The 20,611-nt window shown below is 34.5% G+C and overlaps 4 protein-coding genes and 2 long non-coding RNA genes across 7 annotated transcripts; 3 read left to right on the forward strand and 3 right to left on the reverse strand.

The window, feature by feature from the left end:
* Window positions 1-2,741: 2,741 nt before the first annotated feature.
* On the reverse strand, window positions 2,742-6,168 carry LOC135801812 (uncharacterized). Its single transcript, XR_010550448.1, has 3 exons — window positions 5,163-6,168; window positions 3,448-4,844; window positions 2,742-3,335 (listed from the first exon to the last, which is right to left on the reverse strand). It is a non-coding gene; the product is annotated as an uncharacterized lncRNA (long non-coding RNA).
* A 315-nt stretch (window positions 6,169-6,483) lies between these two features.
* Window positions 6,484-7,201, forward strand: LOC135801811 (uncharacterized). The gene is made up of 2 exons (XR_010550447.1): window positions 6,484-6,640; window positions 6,698-7,201. It is a non-coding gene; the product is annotated as an uncharacterized lncRNA (long non-coding RNA).
* Window positions 7,202-7,491: 290 nt separating this feature from the next.
* Window positions 7,492-8,749, reverse strand: LOC135801808 (dolichol-phosphate mannosyltransferase subunit 1-like). The gene is made up of 3 exons (XM_065315324.1): window positions 8,342-8,749; window positions 8,075-8,285; window positions 7,492-7,996 (listed from the first exon to the last, which is right to left on the reverse strand). Exons 1-3 carry the CDS (start codon window positions 8,434-8,436, stop codon window positions 7,586-7,588), a joined length of 717 nt encoding a protein of 238 aa, XP_065171396.1. The 5' UTR covers window positions 8,437-8,749; the 3' UTR covers window positions 7,492-7,585.
* Window positions 8,750-9,416: 667 nt separating this feature from the next.
* Window positions 9,417-10,343, forward strand: LOC135801810 (NF-kappa-B inhibitor-interacting Ras-like protein). The gene is made up of 2 exons (XM_065315325.1): window positions 9,417-9,622; window positions 9,683-10,343. The coding sequence occupies exons 1-2, from the start codon at window positions 9,524-9,526 to the stop codon at window positions 10,193-10,195; spliced, it is 612 nt and encodes a 203-aa protein (XP_065171397.1). The 5' UTR covers window positions 9,417-9,523; the 3' UTR covers window positions 10,196-10,343.
* Window positions 10,344-10,637: 294 nt separating this feature from the next.
* On the forward strand, window positions 10,638-11,875 carry LOC135801732 (facilitated trehalose transporter Tret1-like). The gene is made up of 3 exons (XM_065315238.1): window positions 10,638-10,751; window positions 10,816-10,933; window positions 10,987-11,875. Exons 1-3 carry the CDS (start codon window positions 10,677-10,679, stop codon window positions 11,742-11,744), a joined length of 951 nt encoding a protein of 316 aa, XP_065171310.1. The 5' UTR covers window positions 10,638-10,676; the 3' UTR covers window positions 11,745-11,875.
* Window positions 11,876-12,197: 322 nt separating this feature from the next.
* On the reverse strand, window positions 12,198-19,717 carry LOC135801730 (phosphoenolpyruvate carboxykinase [GTP]-like). Of its 2 annotated transcripts, XM_065315236.1 has the most exons (5): window positions 19,311-19,717; window positions 19,133-19,181; window positions 14,136-14,399; window positions 13,053-14,051; window positions 12,198-12,964 (listed from the first exon to the last, which is right to left on the reverse strand). In XM_065315236.1, the coding sequence occupies exons 2-5, from the start codon at window positions 19,150-19,152 to the stop codon at window positions 12,310-12,312; spliced, it is 1,938 nt and encodes a 645-aa protein (XP_065171308.1). In that variant the 5' UTR covers window positions 19,153-19,181; window positions 19,311-19,717; the 3' UTR covers window positions 12,198-12,309. The 2 variants fall into 2 exon arrangements, with proteins under 2 accessions (XP_065171308.1, XP_065171307.1); XM_065315235.1 differs by lacking the exons at window positions 19,133-19,181; window positions 19,311-19,717 and adding an exon at window positions 14,496-14,824.
* Between the last annotated feature and the right edge of the window lie 894 nt (window positions 19,718-20,611).

Consider the following 20,611-nt stretch of genomic DNA (forward strand, 5'->3'; position numbering starts at 1 on the left):
TGTAGTTTTTGTTAGTACAACACACGAACGCGATGTCACAATAAGTTCGAAATAATTTTCCCAGATGCAGAATTTAATTCTGTATTTCCTTGTATGAAAAATTATATCTAAAAAATTCCGTAACGCGAGCTATATTAAAAGTTGTGTGTGTGCGCCGTAGTACTCGTTGCGCTAGGAATTGTAGTTTTTTTAGAATAACACGTGAACGCGGTATCACAATAAGTTCGGAATGATTTTCCCAGATGCAGAATTTAATTTTGTTTCTCTCTGTTCTAAAGTTTATTGATTCCGTAACGCGAGTTATAATGATAGTTGTGTGTATACGCACTTGTACTCGTTGCGCTAGGAATTGTAGTTTTTTTTTATTATAACTCGCGAACGCGGTCTTCAACTTAGTTCGAAATAATTTTCCTAGATGCGGAATTTAATTCTTTATATCCCTATATCGAAATTTATTGCGAGAAAATTCCGTAACGCGAGTTATAAGGATAGTTGTGTGTATACGCACTTGTACTCGTTGCGCTATGAATTTTCTTAAGCCGATAAATATTGAAAGTAACAGTAGATTTCGTGTATATGTGCTATTTCAGTATTGTAAATTTTAGTTTAGTATTCTCAACTACGTGTTTATTAGTACGTTTGTGTATAAACAACTTTTTTGTTAGAGTGACGCGTGTTATCGCTGCGTACCTGCCTTGAACGCGTGGCGTACACGGCAGTCGTTTTACCGCGTGATCCGCAAACGTGTCTCTCTAGTCGCCATGCGTTTTGAGGTTTTAATTTGATTAATCGTTGTGTATTCTTTCGGCCATCAGCTAAATATTCGGGACGGTCATGTGTGTGTGTTTTGTTTAATGATTTATGGCGGTTAGAATCTTCTTAAGTGAGAAATAAGTGTCCGTTAATCTCTGCACGAGTTTTCAGTTGATAGAATATATTTAAGGATAGAAAATCTCTTCGCAGTCTCAGTATATTTTATTATTTACAAAGAAATTGTTATTTTTATCGTTTTTAACCACTGTGTTGCAAGGCGCCGTCGCTTGCCTTCTGTTGATTTAAATGTTTTCCGCCGGATATTCTCTTTATACAGTTGATGCTACCATCAATTAATAAATATTTATTCACAATATATTCAAATGTAAGTGTTTTATTTTTGTAGCACCCTTTTGCAATTTTCCTATGTTTTTCTCTGATTTTTTTATTAAAGTATTATTGTTAATTTGTCAAGTTCGCTCTGCATATTGTGATTATTAACTCCCTTTGTAGTTTCTAAAAATTTATTTTTGTAACACCCTGTATATTAGTTTTCCTAATAGCACGTGGAAAATCACCTTTAGTTGTGCGTTTTGAGTGTTCACTGTTTTTAACATAGAATTTTCTTTCTAGGACACCCTGTATATATATTTTCTTTTGTGTCCGTAAAAATTTTGCTTTTGCTGTTGTTTTAGGATTTTCCCGTTTGCATTTTAAATTTTCTTTCTGGAACACCCTGTATATTAGTTTCTCTGATCGTCGAGTGAAAACGAGCGGCGTTTCTAGTGTTGAGTTTTTTCTTTGCCCCTTAAATTTTCTCTTTGTAACACCCTGTATATTTATTTTCATTTTAATAATATTTGCTAATTTCATTATTCCGGTAGAACTGTACAAAGTGCTACTTGCTTATATGTGCGAGGCTTAGCAGGTTGTAAGTCCTGTTTCAATATGGCGACATGTATTTTGTTGACATGTAAAATCTAAACGTGTATTCTATTGTTAATAAAGAAATAGTAAGATATATTTACTTCTTTGATTTGTGCGTACCCCTTCTATCATTACAGGCACAGGTCTCTAAGAAAGTTCCCTCTCTCAGGGGATGATCCCCACTATAAAAATTGTTAAGGTATCCTGTGTGATTTGTGTGCTCCATCTTTCATTTCAGCTACAGGTCAGAACTTGTAAGAATATTTTTAAGTGTCACCTCACTTGAGGCGACTTAAAACTTAGAAATATTTGAACAAGACCTTATAAGGATTGTCCTTATAAGGAGTTCCCTCTCTCTGGGGGTAATCCCCCACCATAAAAATTGTTGATATGCCTGATAATTTCGGGGATGAAGCGCAGAGACATCGTAGCTGTAGGATGGGCCGGGAGCAATGGAAGGACCGAAGCAGTGGGCGATCGACCAGAGCGCCGGAGGCGCTCTGGGAGATCGACCGTAGACTGTCTTATAACGACACGTGCCAAAAAATTTAAAAATCTGATCCACTCCTGTTGCTCTTTCTTCTATCTCCACCTCTTCTCTAACTCTCTGTTCTCTTCCTTCTGTCTTCTACTCTTCTCTGGCTATTCCTTCTTCTACTTCTCTTATTTCTCTGTTCTCCGTTTCTCCACTTACTTTCTTACTTCTCTTATTGCCTTCACTTGTATTGCAACTTCTCTTATATTTCGTTGCAATTCATATATGCAACCCAAATTACACCTGATATTTTTATATTTGAGAAAAATGCCTCCTCTACCTGAGATTCGATCCGTACCTGCTAGCATGCCAGCAGGTGCACGTTTCCACTCGACCACCGAGTGTTTTTATCATTAATATTTGATTCTTCTATTTGTTTCTACTTCATTCAACTTTTTAAAAACAACAACACATGACTTAGCTATGTTGTACACGTTTCACGCACACAAGATTCATACGCAATATATTTAAGACGCTTATCCTGAAAACGATAAAAAGGATATCACAAAGAAATGTGAATGCGATTGAAATTTTAAATTATGTTTTATTAATTATATTTAACAGTATATTCTTCTTTCTTTTTTAATAAAACGAACGCTGATATTACGCGGATGACGCGTTCATGTGCTAAACCCCGAAAACCAGCAAAATCAGAGCTTCGAAATACAAAAAGTAAATTTTTCTCGCTAATTCGTAAGTTATTCATAAAAGTTATGTTTGAAAATGATTAAGAAATTAAATACTTACAATCTGATACAAGAATGGTTCTCCTACGATATCGGGCTCGGGTGCAGAACACCTAAAAGAAGCAAAAAGTAGTCATTTGCAACACAAAAATGCAATTTTCGTCACTAATTCAAGAGCTAATCCCAAAAATTAGTTATGAAAACGTTAAAGAAATTAAATACTTATAAAAGAATGGCCCTTCTACGATGTCAGAATCAGGTACAAAATCCCTAAAACAAGCAAAAACTAGTCCTTCGAACATATAAATGCAATTTTGGAGATCAATTTGTGAAATCATCACAAAATTTATTTATGAAAACGATAAAGAAATTAAATACTTACAATTCGATGCAAAAATGGTCATTCTACGATGTCAGACTCAGGTGCACTATCCCTAAAACAAATAAAAATTAATCCTTCAAACATAAAAATGCAATTTTGGGAGTGAATTTGTCAGATAATCACAAAAGTTATTTAGGAAAATGATAATGAAATTAAATACTTACAATCTGATGCAAGAATGGTCCTTCTATGATGTCAGACTTAGGTGCAAAATCCCTATAACAAGCAAGAATTAGTCCTTCCAACAATCTTAACTTAAGAATGAAAACAATCTATGTAAAATTACAATTTACAAGTATTTAACAAAGTTATCATGTCTTCACATAGTATTAAAAACATAATTTCATATGTGACAAATAACATTTAACATATGTAGCAACTTCTATTGCTTCAGCAATACAATGTGACTTGTAACTAAATTAATAGCAAGCAGCTTATCAAGTGCTTCACAACATGAGAACTATCACTTAACAAATTGTCTATAAATTACCACCTTGGCGGAGCATTTAGAATATTTTTAATGATTTGCTCAATAAAATAGTCTTGTGTTGCCTTTAGCAAGTGTAATAAGTTTGTAACATTAGTTCTGCACTCTCTTTTTTAGCCAAATTCAATTTGATACCCAAGCTTTGCCCTGTTTTTTTTGTCCAATTATATTAAAAGCAGAAAAAATTATGACGACGTTTTAAAGTGTTCATTCTTCTTCTTCTTCACCCAGTCTTCTGGGCTCTGTGTATCACAAAATGTAAGATGTTGATGCTGCGTCCAAATCCATGGAATTCCCCAATAAAAAGGTAAATCTAAAAATCCGAGTTTTAAAATGCAATTTCTAAATTTCTAGTTTTTTGAGCTTGAGCTTCGAGTTACTACATTAATTTAATAAAAACAAATGTAAAACTATATATATTTATGTTTAATGTATTATATTTTATGTATTATGTTTTTATGTTGTTTAATGTATTATGTTTTATGTGCCCATGGTGTCAACCCACCGAGGCTTCGTTAACACACATGTTGTTTGTAAAGCGTATTTTACACTTTATAAAACACGTTAATATGCCAGTAAACTTATACTTATTTCCATTTCAGTACTACAGTGATATATTTGTAACACTACACATTGTAAAATTGAAATAAATAATTATATAAGTTATAACATTATTTTAATAAAGGCAAATGTAAAACTTTATATATTTATTATGTTTTATGTATTATATTTTATGTATAATTGTGTCGATTGTGTCAACCTACTGAGGCTTAGTTAACACACATGTTGTTTGTAAAGCGTACTTTCCACTTTATAAAATACGTTAAAATGTCAGTAAACTTATACATATTTCCATTTCAGTGTTACAGTGTTATAATTGCAATACTACACCGTGCAAAATAAAATAAATAAATTATACCTCTTGGCCAGTCAAAATTTGATAGAATCATTGAAATCGATGAAGATGTTTCTTGCTTTACCGGAAATTACCATTTTCTATTGAATCCTTCTGGAAGAAACATGGAATGCACACCTGGTCCAAGATATCCGTAAGGTCTCGTTAAAACGTTAAACCTAAAAAAATCATTTATAAGATAAGATAATTAAATTTGAAAATTAAGAAAAAAAATTAATAATAAAAAATATCGCCGCATCATATTCTTTGAGTAATTTCGGTAACGAATATCATCTAAATTAAAAGCGCTAGCAACCAAAGGATTAAACATTATAAAAATTCGAAATATTCTATATAAGATAAGACAAAAACCTAATTAAAATTCAGGGTGTAAAGGTTCAGAAATCTCATTCAAATTAATAATTTAATGACTACACAAAACAAAACCACAAAGAATTCTTAGACGACTTAGCCGTATTTTGCAATTCCGGACGTACGATATCTCAATAACTATACGCCGCACTTGTCTGGTAATTCTAAATCTTTTCTTTGTTGACCGTTTCTAATTCAAGTACGGACTTAAAATCACAAGAAATGCGATAATGCACCACGCCGCAGCTCACGATCGATATGTCAGATATGTCCGCGAATGTTTAATGAATATAAATTCACTTAATTATAATCTGAAGAGACAGAATTTATCGGAATGAACACGCGCGATTCATTCGGTGACCGAAATGGAACTGGATGTGCACGGCACTGCACACAGCCAACGGCAACAACACGCGGTCACTATCAATCTTGCGATACGCTCGTAGACTGCAACAAAAAATTGTGTACATACAAATATTTATCGTATCTAAACTATAAATGCATAGCAGTGCCAGTTTTAACACTACTAAAGTACTTGGTAAAACTTCTACGGCACCATAACTGAAAATCTTACAACCACTATTAATCGAAAATAAACAAAATTTGCGCCACTTCTCGACAACTCGTCTTCTATGATTAAAAAAAAATTAAAATCGAGCCAAGGAAACACGAAATAGAGACCGTTTTCCACCATAAGTTTTCAAAAATGACAAAAATTGCTGGAATTTGAAAACGATTTCATGACACTTTTCAACCTTAGAATGCCTCAATATATAGTCCAATTAACAATTCTTTTTCTATAATTCGAAGGAAACAGAATTAAAATCCCGGCAAGAAAACAGTAGTTACAGTTTTGCAGCTCAAATTAATGAACGAGCGCCATCTAGTTGTGATATTCCGAAATGTTTAATAACATAATTATTAAGGTGCGATACTAGCGCCACCTAGTGCCGCAGGCCTCAACAACCTAATTACCTATGAAGTAGGAAACTGTAATGCAGCTACCAAAATACAGAAACACCAACTGTGAACCCAGTTACAACCGTGGCAATTCTTCAACCGCACAACAGCCGCAAAATAACAATACACAAGAGACATATTCACACATATTATTTATGAATATGATTGAAACTGTCAATACTCACAATATGATGTACCAGTATGTACTACCGTGGTGTGAAGTAATTACTAGGTCCCTAAAACTAATCAAAGATTAGTTCACGATTGTGCAAAAATTATATCTTTCTGTTAATAAGAAATATTAATGATATATTTAAATTCACGAAATTCAGAAACTCTATCCATGCAAATCCATGCTGTCCATTTTAGATTAATATTTGGCGCGTTATTTATAAGTATATTTGTCACAACAGAATTTCCTATTGCTAACAGGTAACAGTCCTTATTTTATCACCAAATTATTCAAAAAATACAGTACTCAAAAAGTAACCTTATCACATGAGTTACTAAGCTAAATAATACCAATTAGATATATATTGCGCTGTTAAACTCAAAATATTTCAGTTGTTTCTGACGAGTTGAACCAAACAATACTAGAATCATGAGGGCAAATATTTTGTTCACTGTAACCTTGTGCATAGCAGTAAGTTAAAAGTTTGCAACTAATACCAATTTAAAACTATAATTTCGTTTTACATAGAGCTCGATTGCGTTGCCCACTTCAAATGTGAAGCCAATTAGCAACTTTGACAACTGTTTCGAAATTTTGATAAACTCTACTGCTGAAGAGTACATGACCAATAATAAAATAGTGGAAGAATGTGCAGCCACAGGCTGTCAGGAACAGATCAAAGCTATCGAGCAAGAAAACAAAGGCTTAATGGCTATGTACATTTATGGTATATCAATGAATACTGATTGCCTCCCAGGATGCAACGGCAATAAAGAATGCGAAGAGAGCTGCGTTGCCACGTATGACAATCTACTGCAAGGATGTGTGATAGACCTCAACGTAATGATCAATATGAGTCTCGGTAAAATGCTGGACACATGTCCTAAAGTAAGCGAATGCGCTCGCTCCGCTTACGATATATTTGTCAATAAGAAGATAATTGCTGCACGTAGAGAATTTGTCAGTTGTTTGTCAGTTTAATTTGTTTCTTTTTAAATTAAAAAATCAATAAATATATGGAAATAAATAATACTATACGAACCTTAATATAAGTAAAAGAAGTCTTGTCCCACATCCTTTCAGGTTTTTAGTCAAATTAGAAATAAATAAAGTAAGGAAATAGAGAATTTATATACACACCTGTAATTTATCCGTAATCCTCGAAAATTTCGAATCGGAAACGACTAGACTTCGACGACTCGGCCAAATTCTAGAATACAAAAACACATATTAAGCATAAATTTAACAGAAATGTTGTTACAGTAATAGATATTCATTCATATACCTACTTTTTGATGCAAACACTGCCGACTTCATTATAATTCTGTTTTGTATAAGCAAAATTATTTTATTTCAGCCTATAGTGATAAGTGTACTTTACAAATATAATATTGGAATGCACAATTAATATTATTCCTAAGTAGTAGCAAACAAATATAAAAGTGCCTTTGCAAACTGAAATATCTCAGACCCACCCAATTTTGATTCACCATAAACTCTATCAACAAATGTGATTGGGACTTCCCCAATAGTATAATTAAGCTGTCTGGCGCGAATAATCATCTCCATTTGAAAAACATACCCCTTGGATACACAATTATCAATCAACTTTTGAAGAACATCTTTTTTGTACAAACGAAATGAACCTGTCAGGTCACTGGCACCTGGTCTCAATAATAATTGAGTGAGGAAGTTAGCACCTCTGGATACTAACTTCCTCTTAAAGTCCCAACCATAAACACCACCGTCTCCCACATATCTTGTTCCAGAAACAAGATCATAGTTGTTTTTTTGTTGTAATTCAATAAATTGTGGAATAGCTTTGGGCTGAAATTTCAAATGGTGTTTTTGTTTTGCTGGACATATAAAGAAAATTCTTAATTACAAAATAGAGTAAAAACTTACATGATGACTTAAATCAGCATCCATGATAACAATGAAATTACCAGTTGCATGTTTTATCCCATGAATGTATGCTGTACCCAAACCAAGTTTCTTTTCTCTGGGGCGAAGTATAATCTTAGATTCACCATAAATCTTCTGTAGTGCCAGAGCTGCATCTTGGGTTCCATCTGGTGATCCATCATCAATGACAATAATTTCATAATCAAAACCACTGAAATAAAGACATTTGTAATAAAGTTGCTTTTCTTGCATCTCAATAAAACTCACCTTTCATCCATGTATTTTATTATCAACCATATTATTATTGGTAGATTTTGTACTTCATTGTACGTTGGCAACAGAATGGAATATTTGTTATGCATCTTTTTAGTCAGCAATAATGGCAATAATAACGATAACTCAGTCGGCGAACTTAGTCAACTCACTTAAAGCACATTAATTCACAGTTTCCTTTAACCTCACTTTCAAGTGCCAACCAGACACAAATTATTATGCACTATCTAAGTATTCTGCTTGTATACTTGCGAAGTAAATAAACATGATTTAAATTATCAGCGCAACATCACTACATCAATACCATACTTATGTCTAAATTTGAAACATTCTATTTTAGACAAGAATTGCACTGTTTACAATTCACAGTTTAGTAAAGAAGTAGTAGGGTGGAAGATCATATACAAGAAAGGATGTTGCATATATATGATGAGAAAAGTATTCAGAATTTGAAAAATAACATCGCAAAATGCATCTATGGAACCAATTATATTCCATTTTTATTGTTAGAGAATAACAAATGATGTTTAATACTTTTAAAAATGTTTTATCCGTTTAGGAGTTTCCAATGACAGACAACTATTTTTACCCAATTTTTATCAAAATTGTAACTGATAAAGAAAATTCAGTTTTATTAAAACTTCACTTTATATACTCTGCAAGATGTTGCGACACTGTCATGCTCATTTTTAAATTAGTTTTATATCAGCATTTTCACTGAGAAATTCTGTATTATTTTAATATTTAAATAGTGGGTATCATGAAATTCAAGAATTTGCTATTGTATAAGTGTGGAATTCGTTTGTGGCTATCTCCGCCATTATCTATGGGAAAATTTATCCGACCGTTGTACGAGAATTGGAGATGCCTTAAGTGGCTTTGAATTGTACTTTACTTTGTTTGTTGTTGTAAAATTTCATGCCTGATGAATTTTCATCGATATATCCTGCGTTTTTATTTTATCGTTTGAAAAAAACTTGAAATAATTAGTTTAAATCATCAATCAATTTTAAAAGTAAACAGGTTGATAGAACAACACCATGAAGAAATCGTTTCTGTTGATGATCCTATATTACCTACACATGCAAGCACTTACGAACGTAATGTTACAACCAGCTGCTGTGTTGTCGACAACATTCAGCTGAAAACTGATCTGTATTCTTTATAGTAAACAAAATGGGAAAATGCGCAAAAGTTGTAATTTGTGGCATGAAAGGCGTAGGCAAAACAACAATACTGGAACAAGTAATCTATGGCAATATCTCACCTGCAACAGTAAATAATTGCAAAACAACAATCACTTAATTCCACTGCTTAAAAACAATGATCTTCTAGGTCTTCTTTCCAACAATTGAAGATATTTATGTTGCAAATATTGAAACTGACAGAGGCACCAAAGAAAAAGTAAGGTTCTATGACACAGCTGGCATAGAACAAGCACAAACCAGCACTGCTAATGGCACCACAAGTCAACAATTGCCAAGGCATTATTTAGCACTGGCTGATGGATATGTACTTGTTTATGATACTGATAAATTTGAATCTCTCAAGGTGTTGATTAACTTAAAGCAAGATATTGATAAGAACAAGGACAAGAAAGAGGTGACCATCATGGTGATAGGCAATAAGACTGCTGAGATAGATATGAATGACTACAACAACACATTAAACAAGGCAGTAAACTGGTGCAGTGCTGAAAAAATCAAACACTTCTGTGCTTCAGCTATGCAGCAGTCTACTTTATTTGAATCTTTTGTATACTTGACCAGTAAATTGAATCCTCCACCTAGTAAAAGTACTTTTTCTCAATTGTCAATGGGAAGGAGAGTCTCAGCTAAAGAATCTTAAAGAAATAATACAAAATTTTATACTAGTTTAAGAGATTATTTGTATTAAACATTCCCTCTCATATATTTATAAATATTGTTTAAGTTTGGTATTTATTATAAACTGCACAAATCGATTGGAATAAAAGCAAATGTTTATTTTAAAGCAATCAATATTTTTTGCCATATTTTTGTCCTTTGAATTTAATTACTTTGGAAGACAAGTAATGACGCGTTGTTATAATTTACTTGCGCATGCAATAGGATATTCCTGACAACTTGTTGTTTAAAACGATGAAAGTCAAAAAAACAATTAATCTTCTACAAACTCTGTGTTTTCTTTTACCTTTTACCGCATATTTCCTTATTTTTATACCACATTGCATAATGTTTTTAACATTCCGCGACAAAATTGCAAAAAGAATATATATATAAGAATTTACTGCACCAAATATAAGTTAATAGCTGTAAGCAGCTTAACGAGTTAATATTAAACATAAACAATGCACGACATTGAAGAACCTTTTATTGGATGTAAAGAAATACCCAGAGCTTCTTATCACTACAAGTTTCGCCAGGTAATAAATAATTCACTAACATATCTAATAAATGTTCAGTATTGTACAACCGGATGTATTTTAGTACCTCTTAGCAATTGTTTGCATGCTCCAATCACTGTGTGCTGGCAGTGCATTTTCATTCTCTTCTGTATTGGCAACATCAGAAATTTCCTTTAACACAACTCAATATTCATGGATCGGTGCGTAATTTTGAAATACTCCAAAAATATTGTAAAACTTTATTATTGTTTAGCATCAATACCAACATTGTCCATTCTTCCAATGGTTCTTACTGCTGGTTGGATACTAAACTGGATTGGGAGACGTTTTGCATTGGCACTGACAATAATCATCACGTTAATATCATGGACAATGTTATTCTTTTCCCAAACGTACGAGCTTATGTTTGTCAGTCGACTCTTATCAGGGATCTACACAGGTTTGGCTTATCCAATTATGTTGGTATATTTAGCCGAAATAACCGACCCCAAAATTCGTCCCCAATGTTTGACAAGTGTCCCATTTGGATGCAATTTGGGAATAATGCTGACACAATTACTGGGCTCTTTTGTTCATTGGAGAACACTAGCAATGCTCGTGTGCGTATTACCGGTAATTAATATGGCAATTTTATTATATATAAAAGACTCATATGTTTGGCTCTTGAACAAAAATCGGGTTGACGAAGCAAAAAAGGCTTTTACGTGGTTCAGAGGTACTGGACATACACAGAAATCAGAATTTCTGTCAATCTTAGATATGGAAATTTGCAAGATTAGTTCAGTCAAACAAAAAATCAAACAATGTTTTAAGATGTCATTCATCAAACCATTTCTGCTAACGTCGTTATTGTTTCTCACAAGTGAACTCTCTGGTGATGGTGCTGTGATATTCTATACTTCAAATATTATAAAAACCATTACCAAGAATGCAGACGCGCAGTTTTATTCAAATTTAGTATTGAATGCTCTTAGAGTCATAGCTACATTTTTTAAGTACCATATTGTTTAATCGGTTCTCAACTAGATCAGTGTTAATATTTAGTGGTTACTCTTTAGCTTTATCATTAGGCAATTTTTCATTATTTCTGTACTTAAGTAGAGTCTACCCGGAGAATACTCATTATCCAGTTGTTTGTTTAGTTTTAATAATAGCAAATGTAATGTTTTTTGGACTTGGTGTTGGCCCAGGGCCCACGGTGATATGTGGGGAAATTTACCCATCAGTTCTGAGGGAAATTGGCGGAGCACTGAGTTCATTTGTACTGTTTGGAACATTGTTTGTGATTGTCAAAGCAATGCCGTATCTATTCGAACTGGTTCATCACGAGTGTATATTTTTAGCATTTGCGTTTTGCACGTTTACTGGCATATGTATAATTTATTATGTTTTGCCCAACACGAAAAACAAAACATTAACGCAATTAGATTTAGTATATGCGTCTTAAGTGGTATTAGCAAAATGTTATTTAAAAATAAGTTGTATATTTTTATAAAATACAATTAGGCATATTTATATATCACATAAATAATTATAAACTTAATAGTAATGAGCTACCTTAATAAAGGTAATACACTTACATGTTGTCAATGCGGTTCTTCAAATTCTTTAATTCAGCATCAATTGCAGCAGGTAAATCCTCACCGACTTGTTCCTTAAAGTACTTGTCAATTGATTGCGCTTCCTCTTCCCAGAAAGCTTTGGGAATGTCGAAGAGCTCATCCATGTTTACATCTTCTTCCATACCTTCGAGATTCAAAGTGTTTGGTTTGGGGATCAAACCAATCGGAGTTTCTTTGGCACATTCCTCGCCATCGATCCTTCGAAGGATCCAGTCCAAGACGCGAGAGTTCTCGCCAAATCCAGGCCACAAGAATTTACCTTCGCTGCTCTTGCGGAACCAGTTAACGTGGAAAATCTTTGGGAGTTTATCTGAACGTTGCTCCATGCTCAGCCAGTGAGACAAATACTGACCAAAGTTGTAACCGAAGAAAGGTCGCATAGCGAAGGGATCGTGCATGATCACTTTACCTTTGTGTTCGGCGGCAGCAGTAGCTTCACTTCGCATTGCTGATCCGACAAAGACACCATGACGCCAGTTTTTGGCTTCGTAAACTAGAGGTACACCAGCTGGACGACGACCGCCAAAGAGAATGGCAGAGATTGGTACACCTTCGGATGCTTCCCAAGCAGGGTCGATAATTGGGCATTGCTCAGCAGGTGAGCAGAATCTGTAATGAACAAAAATTAAGTTAGTTACATGTTTACAAAGAAGCCATTTTCATAATAAGTAATAAAATCATTGATTGTGACAATTACCTAGAGTTAGGATGAGCTGCAGGTGTCTTGGTTTCTCCCTTAACCCAGGGACGGCCCAACCAGTCAGTAATCTTTACATTATCAAAGTTGATTTCTTTCTCCATGCCTTCCCAGAAAACGCCACCGTCACTTGTAGACGCAACATTGGTAAAGATTGTGTTTTTAAAGATGGTCTTCATGGCATTAGGGTTGCTAGCATTGGAAGTACCAGGCGCAACACCAAAGAATCCATTTTCAGGATTGATCGCCCTCAGTTGTCCATTTTCATCGAATCTCATCCAGGCGATATCATCACCCACACATTCAATTTTGTACCCAGGCAAAGACGGATTCATCATGGCCAAGTTGGTCTTACCGCAAGCCGATGGGAAAGCAGCAGCAATATACTTTTTCTCACCCTTTGGATTGGTGATGCCCAAAATAAGCATATGTTCCGCCAACCATCCTTCTCGCTTGGCAATAGTAGAACCGATACGGAGAGCAAAGCACTTCTTGCCCAGCAAGGAGTTACCACCGTATCCACTACCATAAGAGACAATCTCATTCTCTTGTGGTTTGTGCAAGATAATAGTACGTTCGGGATCACAAGGCCAGCTCGGCATCTCAATCGTACCGTTAGCAGGTGTGCCAACAGAGTGAAGGCATTTGACGAATTGATCGTAGGTGGTGAGTTCGTCAAGAACAGCTTTACCCATACGAGTCATCACCCTCATAGAAGACACAACGTATGGGGAATCAGTCAACTCAATACCAATCTTGGAAAGCGGGGAACCAATTGGACCCATTGAGAAGGGTACCACATACATGGTACGGCCACGCATGCAACCAGTAAAGCGTTCTTTAACAGCCTTGTCCATATCAGCAGGGGACATCCAGTGGCCCAAAGTTCCTTTGATTCCATCTTTAGGTGTTGGAATGGTGTCACCACGGCGTTCAGTGCAGATGAAGGTCTTGGATTCAACGCGGGCAATGTCAGCAGGGTTGGTTCTAGCTAACCAACTAAAGAAAACAAATAAAATTAATAAAAATCGAATATTTTGTACACAATAATAAATAAGTAATAGGTAATAGAATAAAACGTACCAGTTTTGATACTTGGGCAAAGGAACAATGGTGCCTTGTTGTTGGAGAAGATTCAACAAGTGTTTGTTTTCGCTTTCGCTACCATCGCAGATGTGAATGCGTTCTGGTTGGCACAGCTCCACATTCGACTCCAGATAAGTTCTAGCCTTGGGTGTCAAATGCTTCAAATCGCCATGGACAACGCTGATGCCGCGGAGATGATTGAAAAGACCCACATTTGGATGGGCCAATTGCTTGGCAAAACGCCCCAAGTCAGCGGAATATCTGCAAATTAAACATTAAAACATTAATAACAAATTCCAATCAATTGACTAATCAACTTTTAAACAATAGTTAAATGTTTAGAATTAAAGTACTTACGTGTTCGACTTTTTGTCAACAATATCAGGCATTGTGAGTGATTTGTTTGAATACTTTTTCTACCACGAAAATTTCAATTATACTGTTTCACTACTCTCGGAAGATTACACTTAGTTGAAATTAAGTGTAACTCTTATGGTACATAGAATAAAACCCGAAGATAAACTGCAAGTAGTACTGCTTGAAGTTCGAAACGAAACAATTAGTTCGATGATATTTGGCAATGAGTCGAAGTAATTGCTTGTCGTTCGCCAGTGTAAATATCTTTTGACTAATTGGAGAAGACTTTATTCAGCTTGTTCGCTGGAGACAACCAACTCTGAATTGACTTCGATGAGGAACGGGCCTCGCTTTTATACACTGAAAAGCGGTTTGGACATTGTCAGGAGACTCCGGTTTGGAGTGGGGCGGAAACAACGGGGATTCCGTCTTATCGCGAGACTCATTTGGCGATTCGACTTTGTCATTAAAAAATTCAACTGATAACTAATACTATATTACATTTTGATCAATTTGGCATACTTGTAATTTGGTCAAAGATTTTTAAACTGGTTTTAATTGGATTAGTTACAATTGAACAATTTAATAATAAGTCAATATTTAGAGTATAACTAGTATAGTTTTAAACTGTTTAACTAGAAACCAGTAAAATCTAAACTTTAAATTAATATGAAATAATTCAATAATTTCTTCTTAAAATGGAAAAATTTACAAAATTTTCCATAGTTTCTTTTATTTAACATTTAAATCTCATCTATCTCTGTTTAGGGATAAGATGGCTGAGATAGTTTGGGATAATTACAGTGCAGGTAGAAAAATGGTCCCACAAATTGCCGAAATTCCATTACAGCCATAAATTCTAAATTCTCCCTAATGTAGTTCGGTGAATTTGGCCGCAAAGGCCATTGTGTTATAATATTATATTCCAAAGTTTTTTCTTTATCGAGATTGTACTTTATTCGGACCTCGAAACGAGATATTTCAAAGACCTCAACTTAGGTTCGACAAAGTCAATTTACATTAGAATACAGTTCACAAATCAAGTTTACAGAGGCATTTAAACTTGCATATTAACAATGAATTATAGTAAAATAAATCATATTTGTACGTACGATATTCATGTACCGGATTTTGGTACTATTGCACTTGTAGTACCTTTGAATTGTTTATTTTGAATTTTGTGTTGTCATACCGCACATCAAACTCCATAATCTAGCAATATAATTGAACTTTGAAGCTGAAAAATGAATCCGGATTCTCTACATCCTGTGTGTATGAAATAGAAATATAAGTTGATAAGGAAAGTTTCAAATTTCAATTTGAAACACACCTTCATCAGCAGTATTACATCATTGTGTACCATAGGCGCCTTTCTACCTTGATTAAATGCGTAATAGTTGTTTGTGTATTGGTTTAGTGCGATAATAGTAAATGAATGTGTGTTGAATGTTTTGCTATCGCCGGTAGCATTTGTAAAGTCGGTTATTGATTGTGAGCGTGTGCATATTTCGCAATTTCGCGCGATATGAACTCTCTCGTCAGCATAGCAACGACAACTTATGATTGCATCAGCTCACACACCCGCCGTCTCGACCAATCAAATCGCGAGTAGCGAGCGAGCCCATAAAATTTTACGAAATGGCTGAGCGTGAACGGCAACCAGTTGTTGTTCGGTTGTTCCCATTATGGCGCGAACGACGCGGTCGATTATGAGAAGGTCAAGGATTGAAAAAATTTATTACCTTTGTCACAGGTCTTCGTGACGTGAATGCGAAGGGGCCCGTCAAGCGTGGTGAATTATTTTTTAAATGAAATTAAAACAAATCCGAATGTTACTAGTTTTTGAATGTTTTTTTTTGAGTTTGATATTATAATTCTATTAGACACAGTCTTAATGAGTCTTCGATTTGTATCTAGGTACTAATTAGACGTGGACTGACTTTTACGACGTGCTTACGTAATCGCATAGGTGGATTTATAGGTGACATGTATTTTTAGCATAAGTTTTGAATTTGGATAGTAATAAATTCTGATAACAAAAAAGTAGCTACTATAAAACTTGGATGAAATAGCGAATGTCACCTGCATGGCAACCTAAAACAAGTTACTACAAAAATACTACAATCTCGCATGTTTTTCTTGTATTTTATCGTTTTATGTTGTTAAATATTCATCAAATTGTGGCGTGATGTGATCAATAAAGAAGAAGAAGGAAACATAGCCATAAGTAGCTTCACTGATTGGCCCATCAAAACTAAGTTTAAATTTTACTGAAATAAATAATGTTGCATGCTGAATAGGTACACATCGTGCATCTTATCACAGTGTACCTTTGATAATACTATTTCAAAGTCCAATTACAAAGTATTAAATTGCAATATGCAGTGTCGAAATACATAAGTAGCCTCAGATAAAAATTTTACGTTGCTGTTTACAAGGATATCTTCCCTTTCAAAACTTGTTATGGATACTGCAATCAGTGCGCAAATTTCATACACACAACCAACAGATTCGACTCGAATCAGTAGTCGTCACGTCAGTGATTGCTTTCGTCACATCATGTCACTTGTATTCGACGCGTCACGTTTGGTATCGAAGCAAACACAGCAAGAAATCATTATCTTATTACTAAGAGAAATGATGAAAACAAGAAGTCCCCGTAGTTATCAAACATGTTTTGCACTAATTTCTTCTTCCAATAATAACAGTTCATTTTTTTCTGATTGCTTGGAGATTTGTATTGGCCAATATTTACATGAAATGGCTTATTTTTTATATTCGCAAATATGACTCGCGATTGCATCAACTTGTTTTTCTGTAGCTTTTTGAGAAATCAGACAGGATATTTGTTATCTTGGCTTACTATGTCAGGCTGATGAAACCGCAGGCGAGATGCGAGACGAGCCCCCAAATTGTAGATTAATTAAATATGCGGTCTATTAATTATTTTTAGATTGGGGAAGTATCCGAAAACTGCTGACTAATCTGTATATTATAATGTACGTAAATAGCATGAGTCTCATGTCTATATTTAAAAAAATGCATGCTTGAATTTTTATGATAGTCTAACAATAATCATTTTTATACCCACAAAGAAGAATGCTATCTCTTAACTTGTATCAAAAAGGCACGTTTTCGAAAATATTATTAAAATTAGTGCTGTTTTTCCAGAATTCTGAACAAAGAGTATTTTTACACTTAAATTGTAAAAATGAATTAAAAACTAAGATAGCTCTTAAGGAGCAAGTATAAAAGAAAAAAAAAATGGTGCAATTATAAACCAAATTATTTTCAACTCCTTGAAATTTGATCCGAGATAATTACCCAGTTGCAAAGTAGTAATATCCGGTAATGCAACGTCACGCGAGTGTCACATTAGACGAGCCCCCTTTTACAAACAAGATTACCGCAGTCGGTTAGTGACAGCGCTTGGCAGATGCGATTGGTCAACAAATTCCTATGTTGATCCGAACTACTGCGTTAAGCCACACTGGCTTAGCTACAAACATCGTCAGAAAAAAAAAGAGTTTATCAGCGAATGCCTACACGTATTCCTAAGCAGCCGATTGTGACGTAGCTTTGGTTCCAAGAGATGAATACTTGTATTTATTACTGACACACATTTTATACGTCGCCAGCGATTAAAAAATTATTTGTTGCCAACTTTACCATAGCACGTATTACAAAAACAACATTGATTACGTGCATAATGTAATCTAAGTAGTTGAGTCAGTATGGAATTTTACAACTATCGCAAGAGTAAAATGCGACGGGAGTTTATTGCTTTATCTGAAGCGGACGTGATTTAAATAGTAAACTATTGTTCAGCCAATGTAATTTAAATTAAATTTTCAATAAAACCACTAAAGTAGAGAAAGCAGTATGGTATTATTAAACATTCTTCAAAACGTATAACTGAACTATTAAGTGACATATTTTATTAAATTTTTGCCTTTTTACTTTTTTTTAAAAAAGGCATAGTGCGGCAGCCATTTTTAATTCACACCTTATTAAAAAATACAAATATTTTAAAATTAAAAATTGCCAAGTGACTTTTTATGGTAGCAAATTGTGAATTGCATTAAGATGCCCCAAAGAAAATTAAATCTAATAAAAAGATACAAATGAACATGTAAATAATCCAAAAACCAGGTACAAAAACGGTTATATTTTATTTGCGTACCTATAATAGTTAGGCAACCAAATTCGCACGCTCGTTACCAAACTTATTCACTATTCAAATACAGCTGCAATCTATCGCCTTGCACTTGGACCTTTAAAGTCGCGTTATCAGTTAGGTAACTTTGCATCACACAATAAACGAAACAGCAATGTTCAATTAACGATATGTTTTATTGCCTTGAAATCTGTTTCCTTAAATAATCCCATAGTAAAAAACCAACGGGCAGAAGAAAGGGTAAATCTTACCGCATATAAGAACAATCAAACGCTCAACAATTATTTAATTGAGATATTTATAGCGCTTCTCTATCATCGCTCCGAAGCCGAATTGTAGTTACACATGCCAACACACAACTCATCGCACATTTCATTTCACACCACGGTCATTTCAATTAATCAATTCCGAATCACGTACGCACCGCTTGAGAAAATAAATTATAAAAAAAATAGCTCACCTTGTCAAAAAGAAAATCATCGTAGTCGATTTACTAAAAGTGGCAAATCCTGTAAAAAAATTAATTCATTTGCGTAAATTAAAAATGCAAATATTCATCGACGAATGGAAAATTTGTTTATCACCGCGCAAAGACAAAACAAGATAAGAAGTGGCTCAACTACAAGGCAACTACTTACACTAGAAGTCGTATTGATTGGAAACAAATCGTTGGTCGGTAACAACAACGAAGAAATTCGGTTACGTAGATTCGCGCACGTTCGCACTGGTGTCGACGTATGTATTTATGAAGTTGTCGCGTACTCCACACTGGCCCTAGGAAAGTAAAGCACCCGTTTCGGTTGTTTGTATCTCATCCGATTATGGGCAAGCAACAACAAACGGAGCAACAAACGTAATAACTAAATGAACGTTTGCGTAAGTGTCGGGATACAACTGAGCGTGTAATGTAACGCTTCTATAACGCACTCGCAGCACGTATAAATACACGATTTATCGAAGGATCGACCGGGCGCACATTGTTTACCACGGTCAATTATCAGCGAATCTATCGAAAATATCAGTCAGTGTTCTTCATTCACGGACACACGGAGATAAATGTGTTTGTTGGAGAGATGTGCGAGTGGGGTTCACGCATCGCATGGATACACACCGCGAGCATTGCGACAAACGAAAGCAATTAACGCCGTTATCAATAATTGTCTTCGCTTATTTGGATAACATCGGCGACCCATTAGAGTTCGTCACAAGCTTGTGATTATATCATCTGTTTTTACATGTTGTTCTCATCGTCGATTTGGATTATGACATAATGCAGTGTATTGCAACAATTATGATAAAAATTAATATATTTGATCAATTATATGGCTTCTGGATTAGATATTTTATGTGTTTATTTGGCAAATTGCATGTTATCGCTGTTGGGGAGTTATGTATTGCAGAAATGCATAAAAATGGCGAGGACCATTTTTGATAGATTATACACCATCCATCAAATTCTCATACGAAGTTTTAGCGAATGCAACATATTCTTTCACGTTATTTCTTTCCAAGATATTTAATAAATCATTAGCGACTGCTTCCCTGTTCTAAAAATAAACAATATTAGTAAATAAGGTGTAAGCAAATGTGACAATACTTCTAAATATTAGTAATTTTCACACAATCGGTAAAACTTAAACCCTTAAGCTCCAATTACAAACCAAGTCTACTCTTAATATAAAATTTAACTTTGTGTCCATAAAATTGCTAACAATACATTATAAATCACTTTGTTTTGACTTAGCAATTACGACTTTTTAAACTTACGTTTATTTTAATGTTGTAACCTTCCACAAAATTGAAAATCAATTTCACTGTTTCATCATTTTCAGCTTTACTGACCTCTGAAAAGAAAACTGAATTAATATGTGTTCTAAAAGATTATTGGGCACTTACCAGCAAATGCAAATATATTTGCAAAAACTAACACAGCCAACAC

The sequence above is a fragment of the Atheta coriaria genome, unplaced genomic scaffold (assembly GCF_025399875.1).
Source record: "Atheta coriaria isolate IRGN ID8LTWV9N9 unplaced genomic scaffold, Caltech_Dcor_3.1 hic_scaffold_13_pilon, whole genome shotgun sequence".
Lineage (NCBI taxonomy): Eukaryota > Metazoa > Arthropoda > Insecta > Coleoptera > Staphylinidae > Dalotia > Dalotia coriaria.

Bases quoted from the DNA above. Each gene is read 5' to 3' on its own strand.
- LOC135801808 (XM_065315324.1), bottom strand. From the start codon at position 8,436: ATGCATAACAAATATTCCATTCTGTTGCCAACGTACAATGAAGTACAA. The intron at 8,286-8,341 runs GTGAGTTTTATT...TCTTTATTTCAG, and splicing joins ATAAAATACATGGATGAAAG to TGGTTTTGATTATGAAATTA. The intron at 7,997-8,074 runs GTAAGTTTTTAC...TTGAAATTTCAG, and splicing joins ATGCTGATTTAAGTCATCAT to CCCAAAGCTATTCCACAATT.
- LOC135801810 (XM_065315325.1), top strand. From the start codon at position 9,524: ATGGGAAAATGCGCAAAAGTTGTAATTTGTGGCATGAAAGGCGTAGGC. The intron at 9,623-9,682 runs GTAAATAATTGC...ATGATCTTCTAG, and splicing joins GCAATATCTCACCTGCAACA to GTCTTCTTTCCAACAATTGA.
- LOC135801732 (XM_065315238.1), top strand. From the start codon at position 10,677: ATGCACGACATTGAAGAACCTTTTATTGGATGTAAAGAAATACCCAGA. The intron at 10,752-10,815 runs GTAATAAATAAT...GATGTATTTTAG, and splicing joins ATCACTACAAGTTTCGCCAG to TACCTCTTAGCAATTGTTTG. The intron at 10,934-10,986 runs GTGCGTAATTTT...ATTATTGTTTAG, and splicing joins AACTCAATATTCATGGATCG to CATCAATACCAACATTGTCC.
- LOC135801730 (XM_065315235.1), bottom strand. From the start codon at position 14,527: ATGCCTGATATTGTTGACAAAAAGTCGAACAC. The intron at 14,052-14,135 runs GTACGTTTTATT...TGTTTTCTTTAG, and splicing joins TTGCCCAAGTATCAAAACTG to TTGGTTAGCTAGAACCAACC. The intron at 12,965-13,052 runs GTAATTGTCACA...TGTTCATTACAG, and splicing joins GCAGCTCATCCTAACTCTAG to ATTCTGCTCACCTGCTGAGC.